The sequence below is a fragment of the Pelophylax lessonae genome (assembly GCF_965119305.1).
Source record: "Pelophylax lessonae genome assembly, chromosome: 2".
Lineage (NCBI taxonomy): Eukaryota > Metazoa > Chordata > Amphibia > Anura > Ranidae > Pelophylax > Pelophylax lessonae.
The window spans coordinates 453,388,711-453,402,082 of NC_138769.1; the positions used below are offsets into that span (position 1 = coordinate 453,388,711).

The window sequence follows — 13,372 nt, forward strand, 5'->3', positions numbered from 1 at the left end:
TCCCCACTGAGCATGTTCAATAGCATACTCATGTAGGGGAACATTTTTTTTCTTATTTGTTGGTCACATATGTGCATCTGAGTCTATTGTTTAGAGTCTACAGTTTATTAACCACTTGCCGACCGCCCCACGCAGATTTACTGTGGTAGATCAGTCTCGGCGACGCTCGCCCCGCCAGAGCTGCGCTCCCACTGTGATTAGACACAGCGGGAGCCAGACCGCAGAAGGAGTGGGCACGATCGCCGCTGGCTTCCCGCTATCTTCACAGAAACTGACAGAAGAGCGGCCTGCCTATGTAAACAAAGGAGGCGGCTCTACTGTCACACAGGAACAGAGAGATCATGTGTTTCAGCTAAGCTGAAATGCCGATCTCTGTGTGCCTGTCACAGAGCCCTTCCCCCCCCCCCCACAGTAAGTAAGCACAAATAGGCATACATTTAACCCCTTTGATCACTCCCAGTATTAACCCCTTCCCTTCCAGTGTCATTATTACAGTAACAGTGCATATTATTTAGCACTGATTACTGTATTAATGTCACTGGTCCCCAAAAAGTGTCAAAAATGTCAGTTAGGGGTCCGATTTGTCCGCCGCAATGTCGCAGTCCCGCTAAACATCGCTGATCGCTGCCATTACTAATAAAACAAAAATAAAATAAAAAATCCAAAGATCTATCCCGTAGTTTGTAAACACTATAACTTTTGCGCAAACCAATTAAAATGCGCTTTTTGGGATTTTTTTTTACCAAAAATATGTAGCAGAATACAAATGGGCCTAAACTGATAAAAAAAATTAGATTTTTTAAATTTTTTATTGGGAATGTTTTATAGCAGAAAGTAAAAAATATTGTGGTTTTTTTTTTCAAAATTGTCGCTCTTTTTTTGTTTATAGGAAATCTAAAAACCGCAGAGGTGATCAAATACCACCAAAAGAAAGAGCTATTTGTGGGAAAAAAAAAAGGACCTCAATTGTATTTGGGTACACTGTCGCACGATCACGCAATTGTTAGTTAAAATAACGCAGTGCCGAATCGCAAGAAATAGCCTGTTCATTAAGGGGGTAAAACCTTCCAGAGGTGAAGTGGTTAAGCAAGCATACACAATAAACATAACACCTAAAACAGATGTGTTCTAGCAGACAGGAATTACAATGATCCGAAGTAATCGACACTGCACCATAAACAATCCAGCAGTGTAAATACACAATGATACAAGTAATAAAGGACAAAAACAGGGTTGAGGAAGTCAAGATAATTGTGGCAGCACCTTAGCCCCAGCTCAGGCACTTCAAGGCATTTTGAGAAAGGAGGGTGTTGGTGCCAGTTAACCCAGAATTCTATCTTTAACCAAGTCGATAGGAGATAGGCCAGGGACTGCTAGCCAGTCTCCCCACAACTTTTCAAACTTTCCCGGACATCCTGTGTTGAAAAAAATTGTTTTCTACTTGGAGGGTGTCACCCATATGAGTAACCCATTCCCTATGTGTCGGCAGTTGATCAGATTTCTAATATTGTAGGATAAGTCTCCTAGCCTGAAAAAAAGGCCCTTTAAAAAGCAACTTTTTGAAATTCAGTTGGATCAAGGGCACCCAGTATACCCGCAAACACAGTAGTTGGGCTTTGCAGGGATGGTAATGTGGAAGAAGTATCTTTACCCAATACCAGTGAAGCTTAGGGTAATGCCAAAATAAATGTATGAGATCGCCCTGTGCTGTGGTGCATTTAGCACTTAAACGGGACTGCAGACTTCCCATATGGGATAGCTTGAGATGTGTAAAATGGGCAAGGAGAATAATATAGAGCTGTGACAACCTCTGGGTGGAATTTAAAGAGCAGGTTAACACAGACTTGACAGCGTTATTCCACTGATCATCATCCAGATTGCCTACATCTTGTTCCAACTTCCCCTTAGCTTTGGAGGGATACACTTTAGATAAGATATAAGCAGCATATCATAACAACAGGAAATAAACCTTTTAGTTTCCTTGACTGATTGGACATAGTTAAAATTGGGTGTTGGGGAAAGACTTCAGTTGGTCGCAACTTCTTGAGACTGAACAGCATGTTGATGTTGAAAGTACTGTATTTTCTGGCGTATAAGACTACTTTTGAACCTCAAAAAAATTGCCCAAAAATGGGGGGTCGTCTTATACGCCGAGTATAATATCTCCAAGATAACCTAAGTATAAGTATTACTAGTAGATGAAAATTAGGGGGGTCGTCTTATACGCCCAGTCGTCTTATACGCCGGAAAATACGGTAATAGAATACCATGGAAGGCAGGAGGTGGTACAGAGACTACAATTCAGCTAAAGATGAGTCTATTGTCTAAAAATTATACAATAGTCAAATAAAGTCCAATTATGGGGATTACACTGAAAAACACAGGAAATCATAAGGCGCAGTTTGTGTCTTTAATTTTAGTGAGGTGCTTTTTTAAAGAATCCTGCTTGCTGCATCTTTGATATGCTTCCAGAAAATTCACCTTTCGTAATTTTACAGTACCAAATTCAAAACACGTGTCAAATGCATCAAAAGCAACTGCAACAAATGAAAAATGGCGAGGTTCTGAGAGTTTACCTCCTTTATAAAGTGGAGTATAAATGGAATGAAACTTTAAACATAGTACAGTAAACCCCCCTCCATTGCGGGGGTTACGTTCCGGACCCAGCCGCGAAAAGTGAAATTCCGCGAAATAGAAAAACCCTATTAAAATGCATTGTAGGCATGTTTATTTTACTGTCACTGTACGTGTAGAAGCATTTTAAGGTCTTTAAACACACTTTTAAAACAATAGAAACTCATTTAAACACATAAAAGATACTAAGAGACATAGCAAGAGCTATGGAAAACACAAAAATATTTCATTTTTAATGATTTATATAGTAAAATAACATTACAAAAAAAAATGCGAATTACCGGGACCGCAAAAACTGAACCGCGATGGAGCGGGGGATTACTGTAGGGGTTCACTGTATCCGCATTTAGATGAGTGACTGATAATGGAAACCAGCGCTTTTGGCCACCAGTAAAATAAGTACTCATTACCTTTACTCTTGGAGGACAGAGTTCAGTGTCCTTTTTCCTGCAGCAACCTGGATTCACAAATGACAGTGACAGTATAATTAGTCACAAAGGTGGATTTCTCATACACAGAGCCTACATCATATTATTTTGGCATGCATTAGTGTTGGCACCTTTATGGACCTGATGTTTTAGGTATTTTCTGTGAATGAATGGTTTAATTTAAATATGAATATATATTTATAGAATATTTGCTTTTGCAGATTATTGAATAACAAAACAGAGCTCTCCTTAGAAGAGACACAAAGACGACTTTCAATGAAACTAAATGAACTAGAAAATGCCCAAGACAAAATAGTGCGACTTGAAGGAAAAATTGGTATGTTTTATCGTTTAAAAATCAAAGTGGTAATGCATGCTAAATAATTTATTAATAACCCACATAAACATTTTTTTAACAGATTTTACTGTTTCAGAAAAATGAATCCTCCATCGATATGGCCTATTGTTATTAGCAATCACATTGTTAAATAAATGTATAGTTAAGGCCTCATGCACACTGGACGTTTTTACAGCTGCTGTTAGCAGCGTCAGACGTTTTTTTTTGCAGCTGCAGAACGCCCATCCATGTTATTCTATGGCCTCATGCACACATAGAGCTTTTAGGAGCTCCAAGTGGCATAGGCGTTTTACAGCTCCAAAAAAAAACCAGGAACTGTGGGTTCAGGAGCTCCAGCGTCAAGCTGCAAAAAACGTCTGACGCTGCTAAAGGCTCCATAAGGCTCCATAACGTTGCTTAACGTGCGTTAAGCCACGTTATACGTTTTTTTTCTTCCATTCAAAATCAATGGCTCCCTACGGGAGCCTATTGATTTGAATGGAAGTCACACCGCAGGTCGGATCAGGGTGATCCGACTTGCGGTGCGACCTGCACTGTGAGAATCTTGAGGGGGAACTCCACGCCAAAATGGGGAAAAAAACGGCGTGGGGTTCCCCCCCAGGGTTCCAAACCAGGCCCTTCGGGTCTGGTATGGAATTTGAGGGTAGCCCCACGCCGAAAAAACGGCGTGGGGTCCCCCCAAAATCCATACCAGACCCTTATCCGAGCATGCAGTCCGGCATGCCAGGAAAGGGGAGGGGACGAGCGAGCGGCCCCACCCCCCCTGGATCATACCAGGCCACACGCCCTCAACATGGGGGGGGTGTGGGTGCTTTGGGGCAGGGGGGGCTCTGCACCCCGCACCTCAAAGCACCTTGCCCCCATGTTGATGAGGACAAGGGCCTCATCCCCACAACCCTGGCCGGTGGATGTGGGGGTCTGCGGGCAGGGGGCTCATCGGAATCTGGAAGCCCCCTTTAACAAGGGGCCCCCCCCAGATCCCGGACCCCCTCCCTATGTGAATAGGTATGTGGTACACTGTACCCCTACTCATTCACCCCATAAAATGCAGTGTATAGAAATAACGACAGGAGACGTTTTGGAAAATTTATTAAAAATCTTCATCCGGCTCTTGTCCTCTCCGGGGGTCTTCTGCTGTCTTCTCCTCTCCGAGGGTCTTCTGCTCTTTTGCTGTCCGCCCTTCTTGTCTTCTCCTCTCCGGGGTCTTCTGCTGTCTTCTCTCCGAGGATCTTCTGCTCTTTTGCTGTCCGCCCTTCTTGTCTTCTCCTCTCCGGGGGTCTTCTGCTGTCTTCTCCTCTCCGAGGGTCTTCTGCTGTCCGCCCTTCTGCTGTCCAATCTTCTTGTCTTCTCCTCTCCGGTCTTCTGCTCTTTTGCTGTCGGCTGTCGGCTGTCCTTCTTCCTCCGGTCCTCCGACGACGACGTCTCCAGCGATTATGCCGGCCTCTGGTCTCTGCAGCTTATTATATAGCCATTAGGGGAGTGGCCGCCAGATGACGTCATCGGGAGACCACGCCCCCTTGTGTCACAGATGAATTTGAGGCTACCCTCAAATTCCATACCAGACCCGAAGGGCCTGGTTTGGAACCCTGGGGGGGAACCCCACGCCGTTTTTTTCCCCATTTTGGCGTGGAGTTCCCCCTCCAGATTCTCACAGTGCAGGTCGCACTGCAAGTCGGATCACCCTGATCCGACCTGCGGTGTGACTTCCATTCAAATCAATAGGCTCCCATAGGGAACCATTGATTTTGAATGGAGGCAGAAAAAACGCTGCTAACAGCTACTGTGGCCAAACGTGCAATAACGTTAGTAGAAAAAGCTACTGAAAGCACGTTTTTACAGCTGCTGTTTCCCAGCGTTATGTAAACAGCTTTGGAGCACGTTTTTATGACGCCCTGTGTGCATGGAGCCTAAGTATTCTAGACTCAAACACTGGAATGTTGCCAAATGTTACTGCAAAGTATATACACTGTATACAATATATGCAACTGAAAAACATTCTCCTCTTTTCTTCACATACCATGTGTGTATGTACAGCAGGTATTTGTATGGGAATACATTAAGAGGCTTTTACCTTTAAAAGCCACCAGCAGACACCTTGTAGTGTGTTTATATATTTTGCATAGCAGTTTGCCAAGTGAAAGTTCAAGTACATTTATTCAGTTGTAAACGGGGCAAAAACAAATGTTTTTTTCATTGATTTCAAACTGAAAATACAGCATGTGACTCTAGATGGCACGAAAGATCATATGTATTTCCTATTATACTTATCGCCATCTAGTGGCCAAATCTGGTATTTTTAATTTTAAATCAAAGAAAACGGAAAATTGAATACTCACCTTTCCGTAATTTTCCTTTCCTGGTGCCTATCCATGGCAGCATACATATGGTGGTTGCTCCGCCCTCAACCAACCCACAGGACCTCCTTAACTCTATAAAAGTAAGAACTGCCCCCCCTACGCCATTCTTGTAACTAGACTCAAAAATGCAGATTACGTAAAGGGAGGGCGTATGCTGCCATGGATAGGCACCAGGAAAGGAAAATTACGGAAAGGTGAGTATTCAATTTTCCGTTTTCCTGGTGCCTCCATGGCAGCATACATATGGTAAATAACTCGCTCATAGGGAGGGATACTGCACAGAAATATACTTTATTAGGATTCACAAAACCGCCAATTGCAGCGCTTTCTTCCCAAAATCACGGGAAGTTAGAGCAGCTGGATCCAGGCTATAATGGACCATGAAGGTATTAAATGAGGACCAACTGGCTGCACAACAAATTGTTTCCGGAGAGACATGTGCTAGAGCTGCCCAAGAAGAGGCTATCCCCCGCGTAGAGTGAGCATTGATTGCTTTAGGCACTGGAAGACCGCTAGCCCGATAAGCCCTTTGAATCAGACGTACTATCCAGCTTGCGATAGTTCTTTTTGATGCTGCCAAGCCCTTTCTACCTCCGTTTGGAATTATAAATAGGCGTTGCTCCCTGCGAAAAGATTGCGTTAAATCAATGTACCGACGTAGAGTTCTTGCAACATCCAGTTCATGCAACTTTGATGTAGCTGGATCTTCTTCAAAGGCTGGGAGAACCCATTCCTGATTAAAGTGGTAGGTAGTTGGCACTTTAGGTATGAATTGATGGATTGGTCGTAGGACGACCCTATCTGGGAAGAACGTAATATACGGATCTTGAGCACCCAAGGCTTGAATTTCAGAAACCCTACGGCCTGAAGTGACAGCTACGAGGAAAACTGCTTTAAGAGTAACATCCTCCAGAGAACAGTCCTCAGTAGGAGCAAATGGCGGTGCTGCTAGAGTATCCAGCACCAAGGGTAAATCCCACTTCGGGTACAATGTTTTTCTAGGTGGTCTTAACCTCAGTACTGCCTTCATAAACCGCTCTATCAGAGGATGTAAGGCCCATCTGATGTCTGTCAGAGCTGATAAGGCTGAAACTTGCACTTTAAGGGTATTGAGCCCCAAACCTTCATCCTGACCTTTCTGTAGAAACAGTAGAACCTCCTGCACAGCTGGCTTCAATGGATTAAACTTGTTGGATTCGGCAACTTCTGAAAACTTCTGCCATACTCTGTAGTAGGAGCTATTAGTGGACGATTTTCTGGCTTGGAGCAACGTCTGGGTTACCTTATGAGAGCAACCCAACTCCTCCAACCTCTTCCTTTCAACTTCCAGGCCCTCAGATCCAGGATTTCTGAATGTGGGTGGATGTAGTCCCCCTGCGACAGGAGACCGGGAATCTTCGGAAGGACTAGAGGGTTGCAAACAGACAGCTGGGTCAACAGCGTGAACCAAGGCCTTTTCGGCCAATAGGGAATCACCGCCAGGATGGTCACCTCCTCCCCTGTTAGGCGTTGAAGGAATCTGAGAATCAGAGGGGTAGGAGGGAACGCATACCCAACTCGGTAGGACCATGGTTGAACTAAGGCATCTACTCCTGCTGAATTCTGGGCAGGGTATCTTGTGAAAAAACGAGGTGCTTTGGCATTCTGGGGGGATGCAAATAGGGCCCACTGAGGACTGCCCCAGTGTTGACAGATCCACCGAAACACACAGTTGTCCAGGGACCACTCGTTGTTGGTGAATTCCCTGGACAGGAGATCCGCCAAATGATTCTGGGAGGCTGGCAGATACGCTGCTCGGAGGTTTACAAGGTTCTCCTCGGCCCATGCTAAGATCGGGGCCACTTCGCGTGACAATGACCTGCTGTGGGTCCCCCTTGGTTCTGGACGTAGGCTACCGCCGCCCTGTTGTCCATACGTAACAGGAGGGAGATGCCCACGAGATGAGGTGCCAAGTGCGATATAGCTTCCCAGGCTGCCCTCAGCTCCAGAATGTTTGATACTACATCCTCTGAGTCGAACTGCCATCTTCCTTGGATCAACTGAAGTGTGCCCCCAGCCCAACCGACATGCATCGGTTGTAAGCGTGATCCATGAGATGGGGCCAAGATGGCAATGATTTTGAAGGTTGGGCAGCTTCGTCCACCACCATAGGCTGGACTTCATTGATACCGTGATCAACACCTCCTGGGAAAGGGACCTCCTTCTCCACTGGGATAGAAACCCCTGTTGAAAAGCACGGAGATGCCAGCGGGCCCACTTTACCATCAGAATACATGAGGAAAAGGTTCAGAGGAGACTCAGACATTCCAATGCCGACATGGCTTTGCTCGCCAGGGCCTTCTTCACCTTCCCTGTGATTATAGGAATCTTCTCGGGTGGCAGTGACACTGCCCTCCTCCGTGTGTCGAACAGTGCCCTCTAAGTATATCATCTTTTGGGCTGGAGTAAGCTGGCTCTTCGCTGAAGGATCGTGGAGGTGACCCAACGATCCGAGCAAGTTTCCACCCAAACCTGAGAGAATGCCCTGAGACGGGCACCCACCGGGCCGGTTTGGGTGGGCAAGAAGTCAAAAAGACTTCTGGCCTTCCTGTGTCGAGGTAGCAGCCTTCTGTTTCCCCATCTTCAGGAAGGTAGCCTGGGAGCCCTTCCAACCTCTTCTGTATTCTCTCCCTGGACGGTATGTTCTGGCTTCTCTGGCTTTTTGCTGGAAAACCGCTCTCGCTGCAAATTTCTTCCTTTTATTCCTGTCCTGAGGAATCAGACCGCTCTTGCCCCCTGTGACTCTGGTAATGGCTGTATCCAGCTTTTCGCCAAATAGGGCTTTCCCATCGAAGGGTATGCGGCACCACGTCTGCTTGGAGGAGGGATCGGCGGCCCATGGTTTTTCAATGGATTCTTGCTTTTCTTTTTCCCGATCCCCCGTGGCTTCTAAAAAGCATGTTTCGCAGACCAGTTTTCCCGGCAGAGCTTGTCCGCCACAGACCCAGCATGCTTTGTCCCCAGGCCGGATGGAACTGTGTTGTCTCAGGCTAAATTTAATGCAGGAGGCATCAATGTTACCGGGGCAGCCCCCAAACCAGAGGGGGGGGTTCCCGGGAGGAGCATGGCTGAACTAGACTCCTTACCTGGAAAAAGATCCACAGAAAAACAGGCTCCCAGCCTTGTTGGTGCTTTTAGCAGCCTAAGACCTGGGACTCCATCCTACAGGGGAGCATGACCCTGTAATGGTAACACCATGTGAAGGTGCAGTAAGGGCTGATCGTGATCATGCAGACTTGAGGACAGAAAAAAGAATGGCATAGGGGGGGCAGTTCTTACTTTTATAGAGTTAAGGAGGTCCTGTGGGTTGGTTGAGGGCGGAGCAACCACCATATGTATGCTGCCATGGAGGCACCAGGAAAAACATTTATCCAGCACAGGAAATACCCTAATAACATAAACCGAGCTCCTTTGTGTTTGTGTCACTGACAGTTCGGGTTACTACTGATGATCAAGGACCAATTAAAGTTGTTCCTGACCATGTGATCAATATGTCAAAATGCAGAGGTAAAAAAAGGGTTCTTAGAGTTTACCTGCAGGCTGGGGGACTGAGGAGGCAACTGCATTATGGCAGTATGCATAAATAGGGCCGCTCATAATGTCTTATAATGTCGGGTAATGTCTTGTCAGCTTCTCCTCTGCTCCAGGTGCTGGTTTTGTAAGAAGCACATCCTGCTCCAATCCTCCACACAAATAAACAAATGCAAGCCACCCTTCTGTGATTGTTAACCAGGCCAAACATTGAAGATACTGGCTTCAGCCACAGACTCTGCCCGTTGGCCACACCCCTCTGAGCATTTTACCCAGGTTAGGCTTAGTTATAAAGTCTGCTTTATTGATAGATAAAGAGAGAGCTATAGGCCCAAATTTGAGTATTCATGAAGCGGCATGGTCTTACCCTGGTCATACCACTGCTTTAAAAAGAAACAAAAATAAGTACAATGGTGTGTGCTTTACAAATGTGTATTGTGCTCCGCTCACTTCAGGACTCACTATCTCGCCTCCTCACCGCCTGCTTTATCCTTTAAAATGATGATACACTGCACTGCAACCCTATGCATTTTACATGGTTGCAGGGTGGTTATGGTTAATTTTCTTGAATGGGTTGCATTAGATGGCAGTACCACCTGTGGAAAGCGACATACAATTCAACTTGTATTGTGCTGCAGCATGTATATCTCCCTGCATGTATACTTAATTGCATTCCCTAGTTTAGGTCGGAGGGCAGTAAATCCACGGCCTAACCACCTGCTCCTACTGCCCCAGCCTCCTGTGTGAATGAGCCCTTAAAGTGAATGAAGAGATTCAAAAACTGGATGCAGAGCCTGGTCATGTGATCTGTCAGTCATTTGACAAGCCTCTTGCTTCATTCGGAAGCATTTAGCAGACAAAACTCTTTTACATAGCGCAAGTTCTATACTGCAGCCTGCATTTTTTCAATGATCTGTAAAAGGCAGGCTGTGGTGTTGAATAATACTGTCGAGTGTAATGCAGAGTGGATAGGGGTATCCATTTTCCTCTATAAATAGGCTGCTTAGCAACCCCTTTTGGTCAAAAGCAGTGGTTATTTCACCAGGAGACTTTTTATTTATTTATTTTTTTTTTTTAACAATCTTTGGCCATCCTAGTACTTCATAATAAAGTTAGGAATGACACCAATATGCACTGATGGTTTATAATCGTCAACCAAAAAAAAATTTGTAAAGGTTTCTTCTGTAACGGCATTTGAGGTAATTATATGTAGCGTGGTTTCTGGAAAAATTTACTGTAAATGCATGGCAGCTTCTTCTACAGTTAAGAGTTTTCTTCTTTTATAATGCAAGTACACAAATGTTGCACAGTAGTCGATTTTATTGTTTTGATACAGCTTCATCTTTGCATACTATTTCCTATCTCCTTACTTTATTTTTCATTTATAGATGAACAATCAAGCCAAAATCTCATCCAGCAAGAAGAATTAGCAATACTCCAGAGAACAGTATCTGAGCTGGAAAAGGAGAAGGACAGTTTAATTTGCAACGTGGATCAGAAAACCGAAAAGATTTCATCACTTGAAGATAATATTTCTCTTAAGGTAAATTAATATTAGTACTGGATTTTTTTTTTTGGTAATCATTAATCAATGCACTGTTATTATTTAAATTCTTCTTTTTTTTTCATCAATTGAGAGACATAAGAAATCTTTTACCTTAGGGTTATACTGCCACCTACAGGAGGATTGGACACTGGCAAACAAAAACTGTATGCCAGCCCAGGATAACCCCTCCTACTACTAGCATGCTACAGTTTTTTTGCTAGTGTCCTAGGTTTTTCTCTAGCTCTTCTGTGTGGGATGTGTCTCCCCACTGCTACAATAGATTGCAAAAGCCTCATTGATCTGTTCCTGCTGCATGCCTACGGTGACTGACTTTGGTCACCTCTATATATCTGATCCTCACCTGCTCCCGGCGGTCTTGGTTTTGTGAGTACCTGAGGCTTTGCCTCTTACCCAACCTATGCATTGCCTGACTTTCAAACCACTGGCCTTGGAAATTGTGTCTGATTCTGGGTCACTTAATAAATTAAGTGGTTTTATTGATCTAAACTATTTATTCTTCTTCCTTTACCTGGTTTGTGGTCATATATTGTTTGTGGGTTTCTTTAGTGAAAGTTTTTCTGGTTGATGCCATGTCATATTGTATACTAATTATGTAAATTCAAGATTTTTATAAGCAGTGTTTAATGTTTATGCATTTTTCGGAGAGACTACTTCTATCCAACCAGGCAAAAATCTCTGTGGTATGGAGGATTTCCAATTCTGTCCAAAAATCCAGAAATTTGTTCCACTTTTCTTCCTTGGAGGTGGTAAAAGCAGATGCCAGCCTGTCAGCCTGGGGTGGGATCTCCAGTTCCCTAATAGTCTAGGGCACCTGATCTCCATAGGAGTCAATGCTCCTCATCAATATACTAGAACTCAGAGCCAAAAGACTGACTCCCCTACACTGGACCCCTTTTCTACACAGTTATCCGGTAAGAGCACAGTTCAGCATTTAGAACCACTTTAAGACATTTATACAAGGTGTGGTTCATGGAAATTCCCCACTTAGACCTCTGGTGTCTCCCTGAGATCTAAATCTGGTATTTTTGGTTCTTCAAAAACCTCCCTTTGAACTGATCTTGGCTATCCTATTGGAGGATATCACCAGTAAAAGTGGCCTTTTGGTAGCCATTTCCTCTGTCAGACATATTTCCGAACTGGTGACCCTATCTTGTGATGAACTTTTTCTTATCTTATGTAGAGATCATAAGTGACCTATTACGTCGATGAGGACATTCCCTTCCCTCTGTCTTGCCCTGAAGCACGCCAAAGAGATTTCACTTCATTGTTTGGATGTGGTCAGAACAGTTAGGGTTTACCTAGCTGCAACATCTTCCTTCCAAACAACTGATTCTCTTTTTGTCTTTTTGAAGGTCCCAAGCAGGGTCATCCTGCTTCCTTATCCACCATAGCTAGGTAGCTCAGGCAGCTCATTACCTGGGCAAATGCCCCTAAGGACAGAGTTCCCTCCCTTCCCTATCAGGGCATACTTCACCAGATCTTTTGGTGTTTCTTGGAATTTTCAGACCAAGTCCCCCACTGATGCAAACTTTACCACAAGGTATTTTAAGCTGTTGTCAGAGAGCTTTGGGTTTGTTGACCCTTGTTTCCTTGCAAATCTGTTTGTTTGCTCTATTGCTGATCACCCCCTATTTATTGCTTGCAGATGTCACATGGTCAGAGAGCTTTGGGTTTGTTAACCCTTGTTTCCTTGCAAATCTGTTTGTTTGCTATATTGCTGATCACCCCCTATTTATTGCTTGCAGATGTCACATGGTCTGTGACTACTCATCCCGTGTCCTGTACTGTACGATTAAGATAAAAGGAATTATGACTTACCTGTAAGTTTTCCAAATCCGGAGTATAGTACAGAACACAGGTTCCCTCCCTTCTGTTCTCTGTTACTCTTTATTGCTTTCTACAAAACTGGAGTCTCATGGAGTGGGTGGGGTTATATTAGGGTGAACAGCGGGGGGAAGGGGCCTTCCTAGGAACGTTTTTGCCAGTGTCTACAGTGTCCAATCATCTGAAGGTAGCAGCATAACCCATAGTCTATGACTACACATCTTTTGTCCTATAGTGTACTCCAAGAAATAGCTTTTACAACTAAGTGAGAAATCCTTTTCTTGCCTTTTTTTTTTGTGAGTAATCACAGTATTGTGGAATAACCTTCCATCTTATGACTTATCTCCAAAGCAGAGATCCTGTCTTTCTTACCGAGATATTCAATCTGACTGCAGCAATTTCAGTACTTCAGCTGTACCTTTTTAATAAAATCCAACTCATCAGGTATAACTCTTTTGTAATAGTCACAGCTAGCGTGGGACAATGGAAACACTTTTCCATAAGATATTAATGAGTTTGTCAGAAAGGAGTTGAATGGCTGATTCAGTTCATGGACGTAGGCAAATCCATTCACTTTGCAAATGGCTTCAATATTACTATTTTAATTTGCCCATCTGCCTATTTAGTCCTTATT

At 44.2% G+C, this 13,372-nt stretch overlaps 1 protein-coding gene across 1 annotated transcript in view; it reads left to right on the forward strand.

Moving 5' to 3' along the window:
• Positions 1–13,372, forward strand: part of LOC309548144 (uncharacterized protein) — a gene marked incomplete at its 5' end in the record, with an annotated part of 250,508 nt that overhangs the window by 43,398 nt on the left and 193,738 nt on the right. The window contains 2 exons of the mRNA XM_082248108.1: positions 3,284–3,399; positions 10,736–10,890. Coding sequence (XP_082104234.1) covers positions 3,284–3,399; positions 10,736–10,890 — 271 coding nt within the window. The remainder of the gene's footprint in view (positions 1–3,283; positions 3,400–10,735; positions 10,891–13,372) is intronic.